The sequence below is a fragment of the Epinephelus lanceolatus genome, chromosome 13 (genome assembly GCF_041903045.1).
Source record: "Epinephelus lanceolatus isolate andai-2023 chromosome 13, ASM4190304v1, whole genome shotgun sequence".
In the NCBI taxonomy this organism is placed as follows: domain Eukaryota; kingdom Metazoa; phylum Chordata; class Actinopteri; order Perciformes; family Serranidae; genus Epinephelus; species Epinephelus lanceolatus.
The window spans coordinates 2,865,506-2,892,346 of record NC_135746.1 but is presented as its reverse complement, the minus strand read 5'-3'; the positions used below and the strand labels follow the sequence as shown (position 1 = coordinate 2,892,346).

The window sequence follows — 26,841 nt, the reverse complement described above, 5'->3', positions numbered from 1 at the left end:
TTGTAGCTACAAGCTAACGTCACAGAAACATGTAATCTCAGTGCTAATGTTGTGAATTTCTACCTGATTTTATATTCCTGCTGGAACAAATTTATTTTTGAAGATGAGGTTTAGAAGCTTTTGTTCACAGTAGAAAGTAGTGTTGGGCACCATTCACATGTGAACCACTCCCCTGTGGTACCTTTTTACAGTACTTTACTTTCTCTGTAGTAACAAAAATGCAATTTTTGGCAGTTCTGCTCCTCTGCTCTTTTCTAATGACATATAGAGCTAATGTGTCTGTTCTATAATATGGATAAGTAAATAGACCAGGTGCCAAAACTATCACAGCACATCAGCGCTGCAGTAATAAGTTTGGCTTGCTGGGAAACCGTCAGAGCTTCCGCAGAGTTTTGTTGCTAGCTTCTCAGCTTTGAGGCGCTTCCACTCTCAAATTAAACATGGCGGCACAGTGGAGCTCTGTGGCTGGCTTCTAGACTTCAGGGAACTTTGCCGCACTTCTTGTCTAAACCAGGTACGGAAATTTGGCTCTAACATGGATCAGTCCTCTCTGGCACCGACATAATTGGGTCAGTACCCTTGCAAGTATTGGGTTTGGTACCCAATCACGTAGAAAGTGCCGTTATACTCTGTTACAGTCATTCCCTGCAATGATGGTGCAGAGAAGTTGAGAGCACAGATGCAGAAGATCCAGAAACACTGACCAATCAGAGCAGACTGGGCTTTTTCAGGAGGGGGCCTTAAAGAGACTGGCACTAAATTGGAGCGTATGGGGAAAATAGTGGGGGTTTTTGAACATTAAAGCGTGTAAACATGCTGTCGTCGAAACCCCAAATACAAGTATGAACCTTAAAATGAGCATAATGGGTCTTTATCCTCCGAGATCTTGTTTTTCATGTGGACTTTATTCCAGCACCATGGGAAGACAATGCGCTGTGGTTTCTGCTGCGCTGCCAGCGATACTTACTTGTTCCAGACCCATTTAGTCTTTATTTTTCGGCTCCTCACTGAGTCATAGAAAACTCACATGAGCAGCACCGACCTCAGTGTAAACCCAAAGATCTTTGTCACATAATCCTAACCTAAATGTTTTCCTTATCCATCTATTTTGTCTCCCTTAAGTGGTCACTTAGTGGTGTTTGTTTAATGATGGCCAAGAAAGTTAACCCATGTGAGGTCACTAAAGCTAAATCATCTGTAGCTCCGCCCTCTGCAGGTCTGAAGCAGTTTGTCTAGTCGGACTGTAGTCAGTGTGAGCTCCTACTGTATATTTATTAGAGATGTGTTCCTCCGAGGTCGTGGCCTGGATGTGTTCCTGGTGCCAGGTTTGCTTTCCCAAGCCAAATTTAAAAGCCTTTGATTTTAATCAAAGCCCTGCCTCAATGCCACATGGTAAGCTGCAGGTGATCAAGGTGCAAATTTACCCCCATCCTCCTCCTCGTGGCTTCATTTGATCAGCAACAGAGCTTTCAAATCTGCATGAAAATATACTCTTATTCCTGACAGCCCTTTTCCCCTGCCCCCTTAAAGACAAGGACTCTTTGAAGTCCACTGATGGCTTTCATCATCAAAGTACGGAGATTGACACGACAAACTCCCTTTTCAGCCATAAAGAGTGTATTCTTATGTTAAGGCCGTACATGTTATTTCCTCCAGAAAGCCCTTGTTCTTTCAGGACATGTTTGATGGCTCGGTGTTGGAAATGTAGAACAATATTTTGGCAGACCTTTGGATGACACGACAGTGGTTGTTCCATTAGTCCCACTCTCTGGGGGGAAGTAAGAAACAGTCTCTGCTAGGAATATAAACATGATGGTGAGTGAGTGTGTTTTGACCTCTGGTCGACTGCATTCTGCAGGGACTGTCTTAAGTGTGCTGTCTGGAAAGTGAGAATAGACTCCCAAGGAAAACAGATGGATGCTTCCCAGTCGGGGGAGCGTCATCGCCAGTGAACCAGGGTGCTATCTCAGATAAACACAAGAGGGAATATTAAACCATCAACACACATTTTCATTCACTCCATTTTCATAAAGCAAATACAACATTTTCTCATTTAAAATTTTAAGGGAGATTGAGGATGGATTAGCACAATATAAACTTCATTTTGACAGACTTTTTTCATGGAGCAGTTTTGGGCAATAAGTGGAGTACAGGAAGTGATTTTAGGGTGAGTTATTTTTTTAGTTAACAGCTAAGTTGTTTCTCAAAAGCAAAATTAAACCAGAAGATAGACCGGTTTGCAGAGGCTGATTTAGGGCCTGTCCCAATACCCACACTTCCCCTAGAAATACCCACTTGCACTTGGTTTTGCACTTCACGTTTAGGCTAGTGGTGTCCCAAAACAGAATTGAGGTGGTGGAAGTGGTTTCCAACACTTAAAACCTGCCGTAGATTCCAAGGGAGCCCCGACCCACACTCTCAACAAAGTGGAAGATGAAATTTCCCAGAACACCTTGCGAAGTCAGCAACTTTGGCAAGTTTTGGAAAACAATTTGTTACTGTACGATCGAAATGTAGGCTATAAAAACAACAGACGGTTGGACTAGTGTAAACTCATCAGCAACTCGGTTGAACACAGCGTCAAAATATTTAAACAAATCGACTTACCCGAACAAAATCGATCAGAACTAGAAGACGTCGTAGGCGCCTCCTGTTTTCAGCATTTCTCCTCCGTTGATTCATCAGACAGAGAAGAATAAACTTAGCACACGCCACAACACAAGCGCTGGAGCTGGCATTTTCATTGCACCGCTACAAAGCGTGGCGTATGCCTGCAGGTCGGCCATGCCAATTTGCTTGAAGTGGTGTCCCATTTCTTAGGGAAAGATCTCTACCCTAATATTACTCACTTCCCTCATCAAGGGTTATCTCGCAAACGAGGGCACTCAATACCAAGTGGAAGATTTAAGGGGTAGAAATGGGATTAAAATTCATTCAAGTTCTTCCAGTGGTCTAAGACAGTCTGAAAATATATGCAACCATGAACAACTGTCTGCTCCCAAATCCCAAAAGTACAGTGCTAAAACTTGGATTTACAGTGTCATCGAGTATGAAGTCTGCAGCTGCCCTTAAGACAACGAATTGGGAATGATGTTACAGATGACAATGAGAGTGTCCAGGGGAATTCTCTGAGGAGGGATGTCCCGATCAGATCTCAGGATCAGTTTCAGGGCCGATCAAGAATAGAATAGAATAGATAAACTTTATTGTCTGTCCCAACAGTGACAGAAATTCTCCTTTGACAAGACTCAACAATGCTCAACAGCAACTGATAAAAGCATTAAAGTGCAGTGTCTATTTTAGATCCATCAGGGTGGTTAGTACCGAGGGAATGAAGGATTTCTTCTAGATGTTTTCGGGCCAGTGGGACTTTGTAGCTTCAGCCTGATGGCAGTAACTGGAAGAAACGGTGGAGGAGGTGAGAAGGATCCTCAGTGAAGACATTTTAAACTGATAGGTATCGGCTATATCGAGCTACATAGAGCCTGATCCCATCCTTTGTTTAACGTCAGCCGCCACACTGGTGTTTCTCCTGTGTGTGTCAGAGCAGGGACTGAGCACGGCCCGCAGCGAAACACCACACGCCATAAACAACAGCATGTTTATTTGTCACTTACCAAAATTACGAGCACTTGTCTCAGCCTAATATGAGAGTCTCTTGCGTTTTACCTTGCGTCGTCTCCGGCGCATTGTGTTCCACCGTGGGCAGAGGAGAGACAGCGGTCGGTCACACTCACCACGCCACTGCAAGCGCAATAATAGCTCCGCAAGCAAAAAAACAGAAAGAAAATGCTAATTTATTGCTGTGATCTGTGCAAAAGATGTACAGATCGGCTGCACCGAGGCAACAAACACTGGAGAATACTCTCTGAAAGGGAGAGAGAAACTCCCTTGCAACAGCATCGAGGTTGAAAGAATTTAAAAGAGGATTTGTTATTCTATACTTCTTAATAAACCAAAAATACGTAGTAAAAACATTAAGGAACAATTTTTTTTTTCTTAATGCATTGCAGCTATTTAGTCAGACTTGTTCATTGGATTGATTTTAATAACTTTAAAGTACTTGAACTGTGCATCTGTATTATCGACAGATACTCAATATGGAATAACTTGAATCAGGATTGGGGGCAAGAAAATTTGATGAGGACACGGAGCAGCTCCAGATTTTATACCCTATGACATCACAAGTTTGAGACTTACTTCTCTGGTTCTGGCTTTGACAGAGAGCAGCTCATGTTCACAAATATTTATTGAACTTTCCTTGGCCATGGAAATAATATATTTAAATTCTTAATTTTGGTGGTTTTCCCCTTTAAAAAGTAGAACATGTCACTGGTTAAGTTTATTTTGAAAGTTGTTGCAAACAGGCTTGTTTTCCTCTTTGGTACTTTGCAGTCATCCTCTCAGCCTATTGATTATTTGTTGTAGTGCTGTGGGACAAGTCACTGATTGTTAACAACCCTGTTTGCTTGTCAAATACTGTCGCTGATGGATTTCTGAGTTCCCCCACTAGGTTCATTATTTCAGCTGTCAGGTGTGTTTTAGAAGCAAACATTCAATCATCAGCTGTCAAAGGCGCAGGTTGAATAGACAGACTCAACAATCAGAGCTAATGTTTGCTGGAGTTTGGCAACAGTACTGTTATATTTTTACCCTGGCTATATGTTAGTATGAGGTCAGCGGGCATTGTGGGTAAAAAGTGTTTGTTAACACCTCATTTCCACTGTGTGGTTCAGCTCCACTTGACTCGACTCGCTCTTGGTAACAGGTGCTTTTGTCTAGTTGGTTTGCCATTGCAGATTGTACCCCATGTGCAGCTGGTTGCCACAGTAATGCTGTGTTAAACAGCTGTGAGGGATGAGGAATGTCTGTGTGTTGTTTTTTGGCGGCCATTTTTAAAATTTGGGACAGGGGGAATACAAAAATGAGGTTGCTGTTGCAGTTGGTTTGCTATTTGAAAATGGCGGTTTGTGCAGGGTGTCCCGTGTCATGCTAGTGATGATTCTCTCTGACCAGTCAGTGGTCTGCAGTGATTTAACTCCACCTTCTAGTATCAGCTCACCTTGTTTGGAACCAGGTAATATCATCAATGTACGCTGATGACCAACAGCAAAGAGGTCGATAAGATGAAGCTTAAATGATGCGACTTTGAATAGTTGAAATAGGTCAGATTTGTCGTGGTTGTGTCAGTTGTCAGGATTGTTTCAGGTAGAGCATCATCTAAGCCTGTCAAAGTAGGGTGAATTTTGTTTGTCAATGTTTTATATAAGTAACCATGGCATGTTTTATATCCTATAACCTTAGCTGAAGTAGTTTTCCTCGGGTGCTGTCAGCCCTAGAGTGGTCTTCTTTGGTCTGAATCAGAGACTCATGTTGTTCCAAAGTTGTATAATTGCCTGGAGTTGGCTCGTGTTCTCACAGCAGCATTTACAAGAGGACCAGATCAAATGCCTTGTGTGAGAAAGCTGCTCTTGATTGGTCAGAATTTCCATGTGGGAAAAATCCAGGAAGTAAAGCAAACGTTGAAGAAGAGTACACTTGCAAGATAAATGTGACACTTTCTAATGTCACAATGGAGGGACAACTACGCAGGTTGATTTTAGCGCTGCTCATCGTGGACTATATTGCTGTCATTGTTCATTTTAGTCAAACCATACAGTTTGAAAACGAGGCGCGGCTCCAACTAGAAAACAATGTTTTGATGCATTGGATGTGCTGAATGTGCATATTAAGGCAGTACAGGAGGAGGTGCACATTAATAATCCTCCAGGACTGTAACATGCTCATGTTTAACCCAAACAATGTGTCATGTGACTGCAGTTGCTTCACATCCAGGTCGCAACACCTTCTCACCACAAACCAACCGCACCAGAGTTAGTCCACTATCATGCGCCTAAGATTTTTGGATATATTACATTTAAAAATAATTTGAAATCTGTAGTTTATCTCTGTCTGAAGGTGAAACATGGTTCCATGAATCCCCTGTGTTTACTGAGTGTTGTTGTTGTTGAGCTGACCTACTTTTCTCTTTTTTTCCCCACAGTTTTCTGTGAATATGTTCAGGACATTGCCGCCATCATCTAACCCCACGGGTGCTGAGTTTGACCCAGAAGAAGATGAGCCCACGCTAGAGGCTGCATGGCCACATCTACAGGTACAACACACACACACACTCAGGCAGAGTCTTGTTTATGATGTGAATAAATCCACACAGCTGTTACTCTGACATCCTTTAACCTCGGCTCTTCTTTCCTCAGCTCGTCTATGAATTCTTCCTACGGTTCTTAGAGTCACCTGACTTTCAACCAAACATAGCCAAAAAGTATATTGACCAGAAGTTTGTAATGCAGGTGAGTACATGTTATATGAATGTATGTGTGTGGTTATAAATGATTGAGAGAAGGGCATTGTGTGCGTTTGTTTGATCTTTGTATTTGCTGCTCTTTTTGAATTTGCTCTCAGTGACCTTTGTTTTGTGCACAGCTGTTAGACCTGTTCGACAGTGAAGACCCCAGGGAAAGAGATTTTTTAAAGACCACTCTTCATCGCATCTATGGCAAGTTCCTGGGCCTGCGAGCGTACATTAGGAAACAGATTAATAACATATTTTATAGGTGAGTGACTCATTGAGTACGGTTCACTAGTGGCACTTGTGTTTGTGACTAATGGAGTGTGTTCTGTTGAGTGTTCCACCATGATGTATCATGAGGTTTGTTTTCCAGGTTCATTTATGAGACTGAACATCATAATGGAATAGCAGAATTACTGGAAATATTAGGCAGGTAAGAAATTTCTGAGAGGTGCACACATGAACCATTTCTCATCCTAATGCTTCAGTGTTGTCACGATACTGGAATGTCTAACTTTCATACAATACCTTGAAAAATTCAGTACCATTTTTTAAAACCATGGGTAAAAATTGATGACATACAATTTAATATATTTATTAAAGCGATAAACATAACAAGACTATAACAACCAGCAGAATATCTGCAGCAAACATAAACAATAAACAAACTGCAGCTGGTACTAGTTAATAACATGTCGGGCAGGAAATCCAAAGTGTGGGATCATTTTGAGAAGGTGAAGGACGAACCCAAGGTGATATGTAAACTCATCTTCATTGGTCGACTACAAACATGACGTATCATCTGAAACATGGAAGTAGCTACATGCCCATTAATTTAATAATTAAATTAATATCAGAAACATGCAGGTGACTAGTCGACTAATGGCTCTAGATGACAACTATTGGTCAACTAGGAAAATTCTTAGTCGGGGGCAGCCCTTTAGGCCCCGTTTATACGACAACGATTTCAACTTTTTTTCGCACATGCCCATTACGGTTCCAGTCACTAGGCATGCCGACCGTCACAACAACAATGCCGAGCTCTGTTTGTGCTGCTCACCCTGTTGATTTGAAGTGAAGTGTAGATCTGTTCCTGTAGCAACTCCACCTCGTCGTCCATCCAGATAAAGTTATCTGTGCATGCTTTCTCCAGTGTGTCTTCTTTGTTTTGGTTTGTAATCACCGCGTTGTAGAGGAAGGCGCTTCAGCGCAGGCACATGGCGTCATGCCGTGGTGTTGCTTTGCAAATTTACACTGCCACCCATTGGCCTGGCGTGCATACTACAGCGTTTCCAGTAAATTTTGCGGCTCCGTGTGAACGGGGATCGTTTCAATAACGTCATATAAACGCAGAAGTTTTTTGAAACGCGAAGGACAGACTTGTCCGTTTCTACTGAAATCGTTGTCATATAAATGGCCCCTTAGCCTACTGTATTTTAACATATTTTTCCTCTGTTGTTGTTCAGCACCTGTATATGTCAGATGTGACATTTGGTCTTAATGGGAGGCTATTTGTCCCACCCCACCTCTGCTGTGTTTTGATGGCTGGATAAAAAGTGACAATGACGAGTGCAGCGTTTTAACCTAAGTTGAATATTTTTAAATAGCTGTTTATCAGAAAAAAATGCAGAATATGCAGCGCTCCAAGCAGAATAGCCACTGGCCCTCATCATGCTGCTGCCGTTTGTAGCATAGTGTGAATACGTGGTGCTCCCGTTGCAAGTAATTAAACATCTCGTACTCCACCCCCATTTTGTAGCAAAAACGCCTAAAATGACATACCCAAATTTAAATGATGGTAGCTTCTGAACCGCTCTGACTACATGCATGCATGAGGTCTTGCCAGAAAGAAAACTCTCTGAAGTTTCTAGTGAAAGTATCAGAAACACTCTAGGTGATACAGAGACAGAGTAATAGGCCTCTGAAGTCAGTCAAGAATTGAAGATTGTGCCTAAAATAAAATAAAACATGTTTTTCAGGATGAATAACTGTCTGTGGCTTCATCTGAGCAGGTAAATGACACTGTGGGGCTGTAGGCACACTATCAATGAACACTTGTTTCAAATTTGAAGAAGACTGCTCAAAGTATGACCATTCTACAGTGTTTTATCCATGAAAAGATCCAGGCGGAGCTCCAAATGACAAGTCAGTCACTCGGCTTCAAAACAGTCCTATCAGTGATCAAACAACACTCAGCCAGCTTCAAACATTGTACCTTATTGAAATCAGGTGTGATTATGATAGCTGATGTTGTTTATGACACAGAAACACCATAAAATATCACCAAATAAAGCCATATGAAATGAGAAAGTTATGATCCCACTTTCTAGACGGTATATCTCAGCCAAAAATAGTGGTAGGAGTGAGACTCTTACCTTTTTATAAAACAGCTACATGCCCACTGACGGCTCCACATGAGATCGCAAGTAATCCTTTAACTTTTCCCGTTGAAAAACGTCATGACATGACTTGTCACCACTCATCGCGATTTTGGACTTGTTGTGTTTAGGCTGCTCTGGTGCAAAATACATAATAAATAAAAGAAAAACGATGTTATTTTTGAAAAGTCGAGAGCTTCCTGACTCCGACAATACCAAACATCACATGGTTTGATGACGTAGTGCACCTGGGAGATACCATTTAACACGGGGGGGCAACCCCAATTAGCTTTAGCCTTTCGACAAGTCAAGATGGAGGTGTCGCTGCAGTTGCACTTGCTGTGTTGTTGTTGCCAGTAGGCATTCTGCTTTGGCCTTTAACGTCAGACTACAACACTTGCAAAAGAATTGCATTTCCAGTATCTACAGTACTTACACTACTAGGGAAAAACAAGTACCGTCATGTTTCCAGATTTTGGCATCTACTTGGTACTGATGTATTAGTTTTTATGACAGCCCTATTTCCAATAATGTTATTAAGTAGTAAAATGACAAAGCTGACACATTTTTTGTTGATACATACAGACGGAGTCTTTTTATTTCCTCTCTGTTGTGTCTCGACTCATTACAGTGAAGTTATATTTCTAATGACTGTCTTTTGCCTTCCAGCATAATCAATGGGTTTGCGTTACCATTGAAAGAAGAGCACAAGATATTCCTGCTGAAAGTTCTGCTGCCTTTACACAAAGTCAAGTCTCTTAGTGTTTACCACCCACAGGTAACCACACTGTCAGCTTTAAATGCGGTGTTATGCTTCGCTCTGCCATAAACAAAACCTCACAGCATCAGTGTTTACTGTGCTGCAGCTACGTCACGAGTGTTAACGTCACATTGTCTTTCTCCCACAGCTGGCCTACTGTGTGGTACAGTTCTTAGAGAAGGATAGCACCCTCACAGAGCCGGTAAGATGGGATTTATTAATGTTGTTATGTCATTAATATTGTGCTCCGATATCCTGTCAGCTCAGGGTTAACTAATGTCTGTATGAACCCAAAGACTGTGTTGCCAAAGTCTAGTTTTTGATATTTCCTCACTGTTTGAAGTTGCTGTGTGCTTTGTCAAGTACTTAGGTGCCTGTTTTTATTATTTTAAAATCTTAATAAAGAGCAAAGGAAATGCATTTGAATTATTTTGGATGAAAATAAGGGGATAAAGATGGAGGTCATTTCCTTGCTTAGCCTGTGTGACTTCATAACAAGACATGGTGAAATACATAAATCTGGTTTTAGTGGATTCAAAGGTCTTCAGTCCCGGATGACAAAGTATATACATAGATATCTGCTTTCTCTCTATATATGTGTCTGTTCAACTTTTTAAATGCCAGCTCCAGTAGTGCTTCATCAACAGGTTATTAGCTTTCCATCACAGCACACCATTTGAGATTCACTGAGCTTGACAGGTCAGCCGTCAGTAGATACAGTCGGTGTTGGAGTCATAGTTAGGGGGCGTGGAGAGAGTGCAAGGTTTTTAAACTCGCATATGAAACAGTCACTGTAGATATTATTAAATAAACTTACTATAATATCAGTACCCTACAGCCAGTAATGCTGTGATGTAATATACTGGCATGTGTCAGTGAAATCTATGTAAGTTTCGAGATAGTATAGTAGCGCTGATGTTACTCATCACCATTAGCCTATGCTTTGACTATGTGCTGCAGCGTTATCAATCAGGGATTTGCAGCCTTAAGGATTGCAGGAGGCTCCAATTGCTTGGAGGCCTTGGAGGAACAACTTTTATACCAGTGGCTAAACAATCTAACACTATTTGAATAAAGCATTAGATTCTTTTCATTTTACCAAAAACAGCCCCGAAATTGCCATCACCAAACCCACCAGACTCCATTTAAATAAATGGTAATTTTAGCTAGTATCTAACCAACATATTTCCACCTCTAACTTGGTAAATTGATGGTTAATTTCCACCAAACCAGAGTTGGTGATTGTAGAAACAGTGGAAAGACAAACTAAGATGGTTTCTGTGAGTTTTATTTTGTGTCTTTCAACTTTGAATAAAGTGTGTTTTAGGAAGATTAAGTTACTGTTCATTTAAATGGAGTCTGGTGGATTTGATGGTAGCAGTTTGGGCGCTGTTTGTGGTTAAACAATTACGATCTTACTCTTTAACAAAAAGGGTATATCTCTGTATGGATCCTATCATTAATCTTGTCAGACACTTATAAAAATAATATGTCAGCGGCAAAAACAAGCATGTTTAGTGGACGGTTATGGTGATGCAGCCAGGCCACTGCTCTCACTCAGTACTGGACAGATTTCAAAACGTGTTGTTCCCATTTGCCAGATTGAAAATTACTCCTTAACTCTGGATTTTTTTAGTTTATTTAATGTGCAGAAAGCCACGCAGCAATTCTTCAGCATGGTCTGACTGCGACTGCTTTGTTTCCCCCTCGGTGTATAAAGACTTGAAATTTTTTTGGTTTTCCCATAATTATCGACTATATCTGTACTTTTCTCCTCCTTTAATTATCCTGTCGACTTTGTTTGCAGACGGTAATGGCTTTGTTAAAGTATTGGCCAAAGACCCACAGTCCGAAAGAAGTGATGTTCCTCAACGAGCTGGAGGAGATCCTGGACGTCATCGAGCCCTCGGAGTTCGTCAAAGTCATGGAGCCCCTCTTCAGACAGCTGGCCAAGTGTGTGTCCAGCCCGCACTTTCAGGTCTGACATTTCATCCCACTACACACTTGAAGTGATTTTAGTATGTAGTTGTACACATTTCTTTAAATTAAAAGTTGACTGTGTGCATATGTAACCCTGTTTATAAACTATTGTTCTCAGGTGGCAGAACGAGCTCTGTACTACTGGAACAATGAGTACATCATGAGCCTGATCAGTGACAACGCCGCCAAGATCCTGCCCATCATGTTCCCATCCCTCTACCGCAACTCCAAGACCCACTGGAACAAGTGAGTCACTGCACAGGCTTTCCATTGTCTCTGTCTTTGTGTCTCTGCCCGGTGATGATACTAAATGCGTAAGTGACCTGTGGTAATCTTTCTGTGTCTGCAGAACGATCCACGGGTTGATCTACAACGCTCTGAAACTCTTCATGGAGATGAACCAGAAGCTGTTTGATGACTGCACCCAACAGTTCAGGGCAGAGAAAAGCAAGTAAGTCACCAGCGAGGAGTCAGGGTCCGATTTGTGGAGCAGCTACGGCTCTCTTGGTTTTATTACACATCATAGAAAACATACAAACATCATTAGAAATGGAAAGAATGACCGAGCAGGTCAGTAAACTAAACCACAGACTCCTAACATACTTTGAACATGATAGATCTGTGACGTCAGTGTATATTTGAGTAAGTTCTTCCTTTTTCTCTGATGATTTTGCCTGGTTTGGTTTTGTGTCTCAGAGAGAAAGCCAAGTGGAAAGAGAGAGAAGAAGCCTGGCTGAAGATCGAGAATCTCGCGAAGTCAAACCCACAGGTGAGAAAGAGATTTTAAGCCTAGAGTTGGTTCGTGTTCTCACGGCAGCATTTACAAGAGGACCAGATCAAATGCCTTGTGTGAGAAAGCTGCTCTTGATTGGTCAGAATTTCCATGTGGTAAAAATCCAGGAAGTAAAGCAAACGTTGAAGAAGAGTACACTTGCAAGATAAATGTGACACTTTCTAATGTCACCAACCGCACCAGAGTTCCTTTGGAACTGGACTGAGACCACCTCTTTAAGAAGGTCTCGGTCTGGTTGTTTTGGTGCACACCTGAGTGTGACTGCTGTGTTCACACCTGCCCAAACAAACCACACTGAGGGGGCAAACAAACTTGAGTTCGATTGAACCGAACTAAACAGGGCAGGTGTGAAAGCAGCCTAAGTTGAAGTGTCCTTCTGCAAGATATTAAACCTTAAATTGCTCCCTTGTGAGGGCGCTGTTGTGAGTGAATGTTCAGCGGATGGTGTCTGATCTAAGACCAACCCATCCTGGTGACATGAGCTCATAACTCTGTTTCACTCTTTATATCAGTCTGGCTCCACCCACTGAAAGTATTTGAGCCGGACTGATACAGAGAGCGAGATAGAATGTTGAGCTCACGTCATCAGGATGATCTTACCAGGCTCAGATCCACCACCAACTCTGGTCTAATGGACGATCCTTGTACAGTGACCAGTCTTCATGGGCATGAGCGGGTTCATTTCCCTTTAATAGTTATTTTAGCCCTGTGAGAGTCTGGTGACCTGTCCAGGGTGTACCCCGCCTCTCGCCCAATGTCAGCTGGGATAGACTCCAACCCGCTTTAAAAAAAAAAAAAAAGCCCACCTGAAGGGTGTCTGTAAAAATGTCATTACAGTATCAGTCTGGGACATCTTATTCCATTATTGCTCAGGTTAAGTGCTGTTTTATTACATTTCCAGGATATAATCACATTATCAGGTGCTACTGAAGAAAAGGTCACCGAGGGTTCAGATTTTTTCAATTTCTTAAAGTTAATCAAAGATTTAAAGTCAGGAGCAGGAATAATTGAGCACACAGGAGAACAGTAATATCAGTGATGGTTCCAGGTTTAACTGTGTCTCCTCCTCTCCTCTCTCCACACAGTTTCTGATATACATCGACTCCATAGACTCAGGCTCTCCGATGGACATGGAGACAGACGGGCCGCTGCTAGACGACGTCAACATGCTAAAGAAGACAGTAGAGGAGGAAGCCACACAGGTAGGAATGTAGCAGTGGATATGACCATGACCTCACGTCTAACATGGCTTGTTGCTGTTTTATTGTGTCTACAAATATGTCCGTACATTGAGTCGTTTGCATTTAGAGCGTGTACGATCAAATGGATTCCACGAGGCTTGTAAGTGTTTAGCAGAAACTCCGAACATGTGATTGGACACAAAATTAAATAAACTTTGTAACCAACCTCGGATAAAACATTTGAGGCTGTTTCAAGTGAAGAATAAAAACAGTCTCCTTCACTTATACATAATTTATTTTGTCAAGATGATTATTCAGAGCTAACAGACGTGAGTCATGTGAAGTATCATCCAGCTGACTTCCAACTTCCAACTGGGTCAGAGGACAAACTGGGAGAATTTAAGCACTAAATCATTTACCTTGAAGTCATCTGTTTGCCTCTGCAAGTGGTTCTGTTCAGTTTTGTCATTTTTTGATATTTTTTTTTCACACTGCATTTTGAGGCTTGCTCATGTTTGCACTAAATTCTGTCATGCAGTGAAATTATTTACCTACACAGACCATTTATTTTCGAGATTCAAGATTCAAGACCTTTATTTGTCCCCGAGGGGCAATTGATTCTGCCGCAGTAGCAATAAAAACAACAGCAACAAACAAGAATGACAACAACAAGGTTGACACACACAAGGCAACAGTCACATACAATCAGTCGTAACTAAATAAATAAAAACGCATACTTGAATAAATTATTTTGGACGTGCAGCCACAGTGAGACATTCAGATCAGACTGAATCGTACTGAAAAGATATTTTCTATGAGAGAGGAGGCAGATGTGTTTCAGTCCTGCACTTTGGAGCAGCTGACAGACTCTTGTCAGAGGACCTGAGGAGCTGTGTAGGTTCACACACTCTGAGCATGTGAAGTTTGGCTGAATGTTACTGATCCTGTTGTGTGTCTGTGTGTCCAGATCCAAAAAGATCAGCGTCGAGAGCGTCCACTGATGAGGAGAAAATCAGAACTCCCCAAGGACATCTGCACTGTCACAGCTTTGGAGTTGCACCGGAGAGCCGAGGAAATGTTGACGACGCACGACGGCCACTAAGAGACCACCCCAGATCCACCATGAAACCAGCAGCAGCAGCATCCACAGAGGAACCACAGGCCCGCGGCGGCCAGCACAACGACAGAGCTCTGGTATCTCTCAGCCCAGCACAACACAGAACTGAACAGCTCCACCTGACACAGAAAATGTCTAAAGCCGCGCGTCAAAGCCCGATCCGGCTTTTTTTGGGACACACCCACACCTCTCTCTTTTATCCACCTGGTTAATGTCCAGCAGAAACGTCAGTGGTGCTGGACGGTCCTGCATGACCACGACGTGCACCGAGGCCCCGAGCTTCACCCAAGATACTGTAGTGTTGTTATCTCTTCTCTCCTCCCTTGTTTTCTTTCTTCTGTCCTCTGTTGTGTTTTCAGGGTGCTGTGCTGCCCCCTTCTGGTCATTTCTCTCAGGTGTTCTGTTCTGTGTGTGAGCTGTCTTCTCTTCTTGCCTCTTTATAGATGTCAGGTGCTTGTACAAATAATATGAGCCCCCCCTCCCCGCCCCCCCAGCTGTAACCTCCACAGAGGACTCCTTCAGTTTAATTTCTAAAAAAGAAAAAAAAAAAAAAATCAGTTGATGAGAAAATGTCAGTTGTTTCTATATATTTAATATTAGCTATTTTTCTCATAACATTTAAACTAGACAGCTGTTTAGATTTTATTTTTTCCTACATAGTATATTAGGAGCTCTTCTCAGAGTGAAACACATTTCCTGTCTGTATAACCGCTCTGTTCGGCTGTTTGTTCCATCAGCTGTTTGGATTCATTGATCATTCTGTTAATCAGGACAGGGTCACCCGGGTCTACAGCAGAGAGTGTCTGGATCAAAAGCGTTACAGCACAACTCTGTTCATCGAACAGCGCCGGACTAACAGAGGTCTGCGGTTTTTCATCTCAAAGATCTTTGTGTAGAGGGCTTGTTAGGCGCCAGTTTCTCAGCAAGTTGGCTCCTTTCTTAAAGGGACAGTTCACCCCAAAATTAAAGATAAGCTGTTTACTCATATAAGCAGTTTTTGCTTTTTCACATTTTCTAGACTTGTCCCTTCACACATGTAGCACACAGCTGGAGATTGTGTCAGAAGCATGGTGCCTGGGTAGAGCGTGCAGGAAGCAGGACATGACATGGAATTACACCGTGGTCATGTAGCTGGTTTGTAAATCCATCATAAACCACAAAGTCTCTCGCCATTCCTTGACTTTGTCTTATGATTTCAGCTTCAGAAGTTTCCGAATCTCGTCGCCTCGCTGACATTTTCATTGCAGTCTTTGTGTAAATGACTCTTCTTCTTCTTCTTCTTCTTCAACCTTAAATGTTTATTTTCCTCCAGTTTTGCGCAAACTGCTAACAGAAACATCACCAACACACCCACTCGCCTGCTGCGAATTCTTCGGAAAGTTACCCGTTCTGTTCACACATGGGCCAATCCAACTGATTCGGACATTTGCATCCTCACATACAGCTTCCCTGGGTGATGTCTAGATAATTTCAGGTTTGCCGTACATGTGTGAAAGCAGCTTTACACATTTTCCCTCTGACTTCTAGTGCTGTTTATCCATCTAGATTGTTTTGGTGTGAGTTGCAGAGTGTTGGAGATATCAGCCGTAGAGATGTCTGCCTTCTCTCCAGTATAATGGAACTAGATGGCACTCAGCTTGTGGAGCTCAAAGTACCAAAAAATACATTTGAAAAACTCAACATCAATGTGTCTTTACAGAAATCATGACCTGGTTACTCAAGATAATCCACAGACCTTGTTGTGAGCAGTTTCATGTAGGAACTATTTTCTTTCTCTTGAGCTACACCCACCAAACGTATCACTGCGCCGAAGGAGAAGCGCATCTACTACTAGCTCACCTAGAATTAGGACTGCAACCAGAGATTATGTTTGTTCGAATAATCTGCCAGTTTTTTTTCTCAATAATTGTTTTGAAAATGTCAGAAAATAATGAAAAATATCCGTCCCAGTTTCCAAGATGATGTCTTTAAATCTCTTGCTCTGTCAGTCCAAAACCAAAGACATGTAGTTTAATATGATATAAAACAGAGAAAAGAAGGACATCTCCATATTTGAGAGCATTTTCTGCTTTTTTTTTTTTCATTAAAAAATTACTTCTAGGATTAATCGATTGTCTAAGTAGTTGTCGGTTATTTCTTTGCTGTCTGTTGATTAACCGTTGCAGCTCTAGTAGCACTACTGAGCTAGCTAACAACACATCTCATGCTGTCACTAACCTCTCGTCCATGAGTAGATGTACCCTTCCTTCTGTGCGGTGATACAGTTGATAGGTGTAGTTCGGTAGGAAAAAAAATAGTTCCTCCATGAAACTGCTCACAACAAGGTCTGTGGATTATCTTGAGTAACCAGGTCATGATTTCTGGAAAGAGACATTGATGTTGAGTTTTCAAATGTGTTTCTTTTTTTTTTTTTTTTGGTGTTGTCCAGTTCCTTTATATTGGAGAGAAGACAGACGTCTCTAATACTCTTTAACTCACACCGAAACAATCTAGACTGATAAACAGCACTACAGGGAGGAGGAAAAATATGTATCTTTGATTTTAGGGTGAACTGTCCCTTTAAAAACAATCAGGCAAGAAGTTAACGCAGGTTTGCTGAGTGCATCAGCGGCTCAAACAATGGTGAGACAGTTTACTGTTACATGTTTAGATCCATTTGATTGGTCCTCGGGATGAGTCCAGCTTTGCCGTGCCAGTTACATGAGAGGGGATTGTGGGATTTATTTTCGGTCGCCCGTACACATCCAGCCATGGCAGGAGCGTGTTCAACATGGTCGTTAGCATTCAGTACAAGTCGCTGTCATTCATGTGAGGCTTACGAGAGGTCAGAGAGATGCAGTTGCTCGTCTGGGATTTACACAATGCTGCTGTGTGTCCGGAGAAGTCAAACGGGGGCAGAAAACTGTGCTGATGGCGAATCGCTTTTTCTACTCTTCTCAAGCAAGACCCTTTTATTTATAAAACACTTGTTAGAGATCTGACTGCTCCGATAGATGAGGTATGTTTGGTTTGAAGAGGTCAAACATAAGCCTTTCTTTTCACAGTGCCTTTTATAGTCTAAGGGGATATTTGCTCAACAGAGAATCGAGTAGTAGCATGAGACGAAATGATCATTAAAAAGAAATTGTAACATTAGTTTCCACAAAAAAAACAGGACAGTCTGTACTTGGCACACCTCCAGCACACATGCCTTGTCAAAGCTACAAAGTTGGTTTTGTAGTTAAAAGCTAGAGAGGAGAAGCAGAGTGGTCGCCCCGAGCCACTTCAGCGATGAAGCACTTCCTGATAAAACTTGAAAGAACAATAGAAACACAACTGAAAAAAAAAAATAGTAAAGAATTGAAATCCGTGATGCTGTCTGTCTTGGTGTGTGGGTCAGCTAGCCTCCACAGGAGAGGAAATCACCTCCCATCGTGACTTTTCCATCCCGCTTCTGATTTGTACCATCGTTTGACCCCCCCTCTGCCCAGACCTGCATCCTGGCTGTAACCCCCCCCCCCCCCCGACCTCCACCCCAGCCCCCCCCTCTCCACCCTTAGGGCTCGTTATTTGGACATCTGTTCGATCTGCTTCTGGATGCTCACAAGTTCTTTTTTGTTGTGGTTTTATTCTTCCTTTGCCTGCAGAACCTCCTGTCAGTGTTTCAACTGAATGTGCAAATTGTAAATAATACTGCAGTCACGTTTTTGTTCTTTCCACGTTTGTCTTGAAGAACAACATTCACCAAAGGCTCTTACAAAACACCTCATCCCCCTCTGCCCTGGGTATTAAAGGGAAAGTTCAGATTTTTTGGGGGTTGTATAAGGTACTTATTCATTGTGATGTCAGCCAGCATGCCCTCAGTTTCGAGAAGCAGGCTGGAGTCTGACATGGAAGCTAAGCAGCGTACTGCTGTGGAGGGGTCAGCAACAAAATGTATTTCAGCCACCTAAAAAAATCAATTTCAGTTTAAGTGTGCGCTATATTTAGAATATTTTCACTGCTTTACCTTAATGTCAAACAGTGATTTCCAATCGGAAAATGAAGTTGTAATATCACTCTCTTCAAAGCCAGACTCCATTGAGAAAAACAGTGATTTAACGTGGCTGAACACAGGAGCTGCTGGTCTACTGCTGCTTCGTTTAGTTAGTTAGTTTGTGTCATTGTGTGACTTCGGCATTTAAAACGGTTACTTCAGATTCACCAAAGCCACTTAATAACACAAACAAACTGACGACACGAGGCAGTGGTAGACCAGCAGCTCCTGTGTTCAGTGAGCTAAAATAGCTAATTTTGTCAATGGGGTCTGGTCGTTTTGACGAGAGCAGAGATGGGGAATTGAAGCTGTTAACAGAACGGGCTGTCTGACAAAAAAGTAAAGTCATGAAACACTCTAAATGTAGCATACACTAAAACTGATATTGATTTATTTAGGTGGCTAAAATCATTTTGTTGCTACACCCGTCCACAGCAGTAGATGGCTCCAGCCTGCTTCTCCAAACTGAAGGCGTGCCGACTAACATCTACTGTGGGTAACACACTGACTATGTATAAGTACGTCATACACCCCTTCTTCAAAAACACCAAACCACCCCCGTCCCAGTGGATTTGATTAAAGTGACTCCATCCCTTCAGCTATCTGCATTCTCTGATTGTCGGCTGCGCTGCAGGATCGTCCCTCTGGTGACTGCTGTTCTTCTTGAAATGGCTTTAATATTGGCTTCTTTGGAGCTCTCTTCACATTACATAAGCTTTTTCTTTAAAAAGAATGAAGTGTCCTTTAGTATACGTCTCATACTAAACGGCTTCATCTAATATTGTACATATAATGTACTTTTATTTTATGTCATAACTATTATTAAATGGTAGTTTTCATATTTTGTACAAAATACCCCCCCTGTGTACAGAACCCAGAGGTTATTAGCAACTGCAGACAGTTGGTATGTGGCACAACACATGTGACTATTTACATTTAGAAAACCAGTATAGAATTTGGATAGTTTTTTATCTCTTTGTAATCCCACATCTTTTTCCGTTTTATTTTTGTTTTTGTTTTTTCATCTTTCAGACATGTGTTGAGAATCTACATACATGAGCTTTTTGTGTGTGCTTTTATCCAAATCTCCAGTGGTGTACATCTATCTATATACAGCAAATAAAGAGAACATGTGAGTTTTATATTTTCATCCTAAAAAAACTGCTCTGAGAGTCGTTATTGTCGCATTTAAGTTGTCTTTTGTTTTTGTCCCCTTGCAGGAATCTTGAGTCTTAAGTTTCTGTCTGGAGAGGTGACGTGTTGCAGCCTTTCACGTCTTTGTTGTCAGGTTAGCATGAACATGAGTTTGTACGTCAGAGGAGAGGAGGAGGATTCATATAGACTTATTTATTTATTTATTTTTATTAAAGAAGAATACAGTATATATACTTGCAGATCCAAAAGTTTAAACACCATATCTTCAGACCTTCTTTCCTCATTATCCTTTTTAAACTGTGTATCCTATCAAGTTTTCTTAAACTTTTTTGCATTAGAAAAAAGATTGTGTAACAAAGGTATACATTATCAAATTTGACATTCCAGTTCATTATTTAAAGTGTGTTTGGAGACCAGGCATCCTAAAAGACAGTGGCTCCCAGCCTCTTTCTTGAGGGACCCCGTACACGTTACACACGCCCGTATCCTCTCGATACATATTTTAAAATTAAATGAATAAGCTTTTAGTATAATGTGTAAATATATTTGTTTTTGACATAAATGAATCAAATTTTGACACACAACACATTAAAGTTATTACACCCCTTAATATCAAGAGTCAGCTTTTCCTAAAGTCAAAGTATTAAATAGGTAAGGTGTCTCAGACCAAAACTGTCTGTCTCTATTTACAGGGCACTCCCAAAATATATGTCAGTGATTTGCATCCTTAAAAAAGCATTTAAAAAAATAAAATCATTGTTTGTTTTTGCTGAAATGTCCTTAAACCAAAAACAATATAAAACCTCAAGAAAAGAAAATCCTAAAAATAAAAACAAGTGTATATAATCCCCGTTGAATTTGACAAATTGAAATTAAAGTGCAGTCCTTTGCTGCCACCTGCTGGACAACATCTGTACACGTCACACACCCTTGAAACCTGATGATTCATCTTCACTTTTCCACACTGATATATTAACTTTACTAAGTGTTTATATCCAGCTTTTATACATCTGATCAGTCAACATAGATGACTGTGTTCTTACCTCACAGTGGAAACCTTTTAATGAAGCTTTCAGGAGGCTTACTTGGTAGGTAGGTAGGTATTTAGATAGATGGGCAGGTAGGTAGGTAGATAGATGGGTAGGTAGGTAGGTAGGTAGATGGGTAGGTAGGTAGGTAGATAGATGGGTAGGTAGGTAGGTAGGTAGGTAGATGGGTAGGTAGGTAGGTAGATAGATGGGTAGGTAGGTAGGTAGGTAGATGGGTAGGTAGGTAGGTAGGTAGATGGGTAGGTAGGTAGATGGGTAGGTAGGTAGGTAGGTAGGTAGATGGGTAGGTAGGTAGATGGGTAGGTAGGTAGGTAGGTAGATAGATGGGTAGGTAGGTAGGTAGGTAGATGGGTAGGTAGGTAGGTAGGTAGGTAGGTAGGTAGGTAGATGGGTAGGTAGGTAGGTAGGTAGGTAGATGGGTAGGTAGGTATTTAGATAGATGGGCAGGTAGATGGGTAGATAGATGGGTAGGTAGGTAGGTAGGTAGGTAGGTAGGTGGGTAGGTAGGTAGGTAGGTAGGTAGATGGGTAGGTAGGTATTTAGATAGATGGGCAGGTAGATGGGTAGATAGATGGGTAAGTAGGTAGGTAGGTAGGTAGATGGGTAGGTAGGTATTTAGATAGATGGGCAGGTAGATGGGTAGATAGATGGGTAGGTAGGTAGATAGGTAGGTGGGTAGGTAGGTAGGTAGATGGGTAGGTAGGTATTTAGATAGATGGGCAGGTAGATGGGTAGATAGATGGGTAAGTAGGTAGGTAGGTAGGTAGATGGGTAGATAGATAGATGGGCAGGTAGGTAGGTAGATAGATGGTAGGTAGGTAGGTAGATGGGTAAGTAGGTAGGTAGGTAGATGGGTAGGTGGGTGGATAGGTAGGTGGATAGATGGGTAGATAGGTAGGTAGGTAGGTAGGTAGGTAGGTAGATGGGTAGGTGGGTGGATAGGTAGGTGGATAGATGGGTAAGTAGGTAGGTAGGTAGATGGGTAGGTGGGTGGATAGATGGGTAGATAGGTAGGTAGGTAGGTAGGTAGGTAGATGGGTAAGTAGGTAGGTAGATAGATAGGTAGGTAGATAGATGGGTAAGTAGGTAGGTAGGTAGGTAGGTAGATAGATGGGTAGGTAGGTAGATGGGTAAGTAGGTAGGTAAATAGATGGGTAGATAGGTAGGTAGGTAGGTAGATAGATGGGTAAGTAGGTAGGTAGGTAGATAGATGGGTAAGTAGGTAGGTAGGTAGATGGGTAGGTGGGTGGATAGGTAGATAGGTAGGTAGGTAGGTAGGTAGATAGATGGGTAAGTAGGTAGGTAGGTAGGTAGATGGGTAGGTGGGTGGATAGGTAGGTAGGTAGGTAGGTAGGTAGGTAGGTAGGTAGGTAGATAGATGGGTAAGTAGGTAGGTAGGTAGGTAGATGGGTAGGTGGGTGGATAGGTAGGTAGATAGATAGATAGGTAGGTAGGTAGATAGATGGGTAGGTGGGTGGATAGGTAGGTAGATAGATGGGTAGATAGATAGATAGGTAGATGGGTAGGTAGGTAGATAGATGGGTAAGTAGGTAGGTAGGTAGATAGATGGGTAGGTAGGTAGATGGGTAAGTAGGTAGGTAGATAGATGGGTAGATAGATAGGTAGGTAGGTAGGTAGATGGGTAGGTGGGTGGATAGGTAGGTAGATAGATGGGTAGATAGATAGATAGATAGATAGATAGGTAGATGGGTGGGTAGGTAGGTAGGTAGATAGATGGGTAGGTAGGTAGGTAGGTAGATGGGTAAGTAGGTAGGTAGATAGATGGGTAGATAGGTAGGTAGGTAGGTAGGTAGATAGATGGGTAGGTGGGTGGATAGGTAGGTAGATAGATAGGTAGGTAGGTAGATAGATGGGTAGGTAGGTAGGTAGGTAGGTAGATGGGTAGGTGGGTGGATAGGTAGGTAGGTAGATAGATGGGTAGGTAGGTAGGTAGGTAGATGGGTAGGTGGGTGGATAGGTAGGTAGATAGATGGGTAGATAGATAGATAGGTAGATGGGTAGGTAGACTTTATTGTCATTCAAATCCACGCTGTCAGCAGTGCACATAAGAAGGAAATTTCATTGCATTTGACTCTCTTAAAAATGATGGATAAAACTAAACATCAGCAGCAAAAGTGTAAATAATGCATATCTAAATGATAAATACATAAAAACTTGGTAGTTTAAACTCAAATATATAAAATCTGACAGAAGAAAATACAGCTCAGTGTCTCACTTGATATTTCTTCTATTGAAGTTCAGTTGTCATGAATTAGTTAGCACGACACAAACAAACACAGAGATCCAGTCAGTGTTTTCTTTCCCCGTATAACTCGACTATGAGAATCAGCCCGGTGGCTTTTTCTCTGAATGATCTGACAGGCTGCCTCTCCTCTAAATATTGTCTCTTATCTCATGTGTCTGCTTTTGTTCTGAAGTTATTTAATCACACTGCACAGTTGAATTAAGGCACAGCAGTTAATTCATGCATTTCCTGAATAACCAGGCAGTGATATTCCAGTTTAATTCATAAGCAGTGATATTTTTCATACATATTTTGAAGGACACTTGTTGTTCTTGCGGAGATGTTGCTAGGCGCTGCCGTCAGCCGGTCACAGTTACCCTAATGCTCTCTAGATTGGCTCGTCTGAGGTCACTTAAGTTCCCCTATTCATCTGAAGACAACAGCGAGGTTTGGCACCAGCTCACCCTCTTGTGTCTAGCACCCCCGCTGGGGTCTGCGCTGAACCCGAGTGAACCTGCGGGGACTCAGAAAGCAAATAGACTCACACGTATTTACCTCTAAAAGCTTTGTGATGTGGTGAGTGACGATGAGACGGTGGAGAAAACATGGCAGAGGTTGATTTGTGAGTATTAATGTTTTATTACTGCATGTTTTATGTGATGGTTTCACACCTGGTGCATTCCACAGACGCTGTTTACCAGCGCCAAACATTAATTTTTGTATTAACTGTAAACAAGCAAAACATGGTAGCATAAAAGCCTTTGTCTCTAAACGACTGGCCTAATGAGGACGTGGATCGTCTCCCACAAAACCCCCAATTTGCCTCATTATCAACACATTGTACCCCGATTATCTACAAGGAAACATTCCCCTGGGCCGGATACGTCATTGAAAATCAAACTACGTCAGCTGTTTTTTTTTCTGTGCATAGTTAAAAAGACTCTGAGCTGAGGTCACCTGGGTTCACTGTTACGCCTGCAGTCAGAGCACCGAGCTGTCGATCTCGACTTGAAGTATGTTGTGTTGCTTTTTTTAACGTGATCAGGATGCTCTGACAGCCTGCGTTCACTGTCAGCGTTCAGACCCCCCTTCACCCTCCCCCTTCTCCACCTCCCTGGTCCTCGCAACCAAAACATCTTGTCACGACAGGAGATGTCAGAACCTATCGCCATGGAAACAGAGCTCAAAAGTTTGGAGCGTCGACCCCCATTGTGACTGCATCCAATCAGATTTTAGGAAAAGCTTTCAGCGAAGCATTACTTTAGTGTGAAGTGCAGTGTGGGTACATCTGCGCGGACCTGATTCTGTGTCTGGATCTGTGTGTGTGTGTGTGTGTGTGTGTGTGTGTGTGTGTGTGTGTGTGTGTGTGTGTTCAATCCTGCCTGTTGGAGTGTATGTGTGTAGATCGTGAGCCAGAGAGTGACTCATCACACCACCCCGGGGGTCTGAGATCCGACTCAGCTTCGTGGTCTCGTATCCTCCCTCTCCATCTCTCCTCTTGTGCTGGAGCTCTGTAGCACCTGAAGTCCTCTTTAGCTAAGTCACGAGTCACACTTCACCCCCCCCCCCCCCCCCCACACACACACACACACACACACACACACACACACACACACACACACACACACCCCTTGAGGATGGAGGGGTTGGGGTGCAGCCCAGTCCCGGTTTGTTTGATGCTCGACACTCGGGCTTCAAAGTCCTCAGCATCAAAGCCGGGGACTTGGGATCAGGCCCAGCAGCGGCCCGGCATCCTGCCTTACACACACACCAGAGAGAGGATGGAGCGTCTTCCCTTCAGGTTCATCCGGCTTTAAAAGGGCTAACTTCCTTACAGGGGACACGACAAGACAAAGTTGGTGAAATTACACTTGAGGACAAAATGTCTTTAATCCCAAAGCCTGGTAGAAGTTTTTTCTCAAGGGGATAATAAGGTTTGAAGTTTTATGAAACTTCAAAACATTTAGAAAGATAGAAAATTGGAAGAAGATGCAGAGTTAAGTTGTTCAGGCCAAGGCAGCTGAAAGAGACGGCACAGGAACCCCCTACAAAATATATAACATTAAGCTGCATAGTAAACTGGGCCTACACTTTACAGCAGCTGAACAGGTGTACCTAATAAAGTGGCCGCTGAGTGTATAAACATATAAACATTCAGCCAATCATGGCAATATAAATGTATTTGTCAAACCCCCTGATCTGTGCTTAAAACACTGTCAAGACTTAAGTACATACAACTTAACAAAGTGCCGTCATTTTAGTTTCACACGTGCATACTTGTCATTTCTGTCATTTAATTTTAACCAGAGTGCAGATTTAGCTCTTAGACAGCACGTAGCTTAAAGGAGCTAAAGGTGAGAATTGTGACAGACAACAGTGAGAGTGCAGTTCACCTCTCCGCCTGTGTCTGTGTTTTTGTATTCACAGTGAAGTTTAAACATGATAATGATATGCATGTAAGGTGTTAACCTCCACAGTGTACCGGTGACGCTGTGAGATGAAACTGCTTTGAGACATCACATCAGAGCAGCTGAACTTTATCTCGGGAGATTTCATGTGTTCTTGATTTTAGTTTAGAGCTTAAACAAGAAGTCAGCTCCTGTGGTGGCCAACTGACCAGCGACCATTTTGATAGTTAACTAACTTTAACATTTTCTCAATCTTCTGGTCATTAATTGAGCCTCTTATGATCCCAGAGTGTTGGTTGGACGAAGCAAGACATTTCAAGATGTCCCTTCGGGCTCTCGGAAAACATGCTCGACATTTTAAAGTTCCTCTGCGGGCACTGATAAAACCCCGAAAACTCATCACTATTAAACACAATTACATATTTAAAAGTTTTCTCCATTAAAAAAATCCCTTCATGAATTAAATTAATTAGATGTAACTCTGCACTTTAGCCTCATTACATATGCGCTGGCTGATGAATATGCAAATTAGCCCTGGCCCTCAGTCACTCACCTGTAGCGCGAGCATACCTGCTCACCTTCGACTCTTCTTATCAAACACACAAACTCCTGCTTGTAAACAGTGATAGATAATCAGACATGATTAAGTTATGGCATGACCTGACCGATTCTACCAATCTGCCGATTCCCAACCAACATAGGCAGGAAATACCAGTCAGATAGGCCACTTTCATATGGTACCTTTGGAACCAGCAGTAAGCCTTCAGACATGGTACCTAGACCCTCGGTCTGTTCAGACAGTCCTCTTAAATGTGGGCGGGGTTGTTGTCACTCACTGCTCCGTCCAGCACTCGCTGTATTTCCTCATCAGCGTTGACACAGATGGAAGTCTGCACCTGGTTTATCGTCCACAGAACGAGGCTGCACGCCCACATTTTCACAACAAAATAGAACAGGCTGCAGTGAGAGTCTCTCTCCATGGGATATTTAAAAATAGCAGCTTTGTGCATTTAGTCCTTCTCAGGCAAGCTCAGGGGTTTAGTGTTGCTGTAGCCCACAGGAAGTGAGGATAAGAATATATGCAGTTTACATAACCTGACTGAAATTAATCTATATCAACGCTTGAAGATCCACTCATTACTAACAGTGTGTGTCATATAAAAACTAAAGTTAACATTACAAGTTAACGTTCCACCTTAAAAGTTGCCGGCAGTCGGCCCAGTGAATGAAGTCATTTTTTCTCAGACTCCAGCTGCTGTGAGAGGCAGCAAAACATCCTTTCATTTTATAGTTAGAGTTTACTAATAAAACTCTCCACAGTATGAACAGTGGTTACATGAGCCTCAAAACCAGACACAACTCAGCCCTGAGCAGAGTGACCGTCCTCTACTGACCAATCAGACTGCAGTGT

General features: G+C 42.3%; 1 protein-coding gene across 3 annotated transcripts in view; it reads left to right on the top strand.

The window, feature by feature from the left end:
- The window catches only part of ppp2r5cb (protein phosphatase 2, regulatory subunit B', gamma b), a 44,952-nt gene extending 30,308 nt beyond the window's left edge, over positions 1-14,644 (top strand). For all 3 annotated transcript variants that reach the window (XM_033649346.2, XM_033649345.2, XM_033649347.2), the window contains 12 exons: positions 6,044-6,154; positions 6,258-6,350; positions 6,484-6,614; positions 6,723-6,782; positions 9,397-9,505; positions 9,636-9,689; positions 11,295-11,465; positions 11,586-11,713; positions 11,817-11,918; positions 12,164-12,236; positions 13,346-13,462; positions 14,409-14,644. In XM_033649346.2, coding sequence (XP_033505237.1) covers positions 6,044-6,154; positions 6,258-6,350; positions 6,484-6,614; positions 6,723-6,782; positions 9,397-9,505; positions 9,636-9,689; positions 11,295-11,465; positions 11,586-11,713; positions 11,817-11,918; positions 12,164-12,236; positions 13,346-13,462; positions 14,409-14,543 — 1,284 coding nt within the window. In that variant the 3' untranslated portion in view covers positions 14,544-14,644. The remainder of the gene's footprint in view (positions 1-6,043; positions 6,155-6,257; positions 6,351-6,483; positions 6,615-6,722; positions 6,783-9,396; positions 9,506-9,635; positions 9,690-11,294; positions 11,466-11,585; positions 11,714-11,816; positions 11,919-12,163; positions 12,237-13,345; positions 13,463-14,408) is intronic.
- The last annotated feature ends 12,197 nt before the right edge of the window (positions 14,645-26,841 follow it).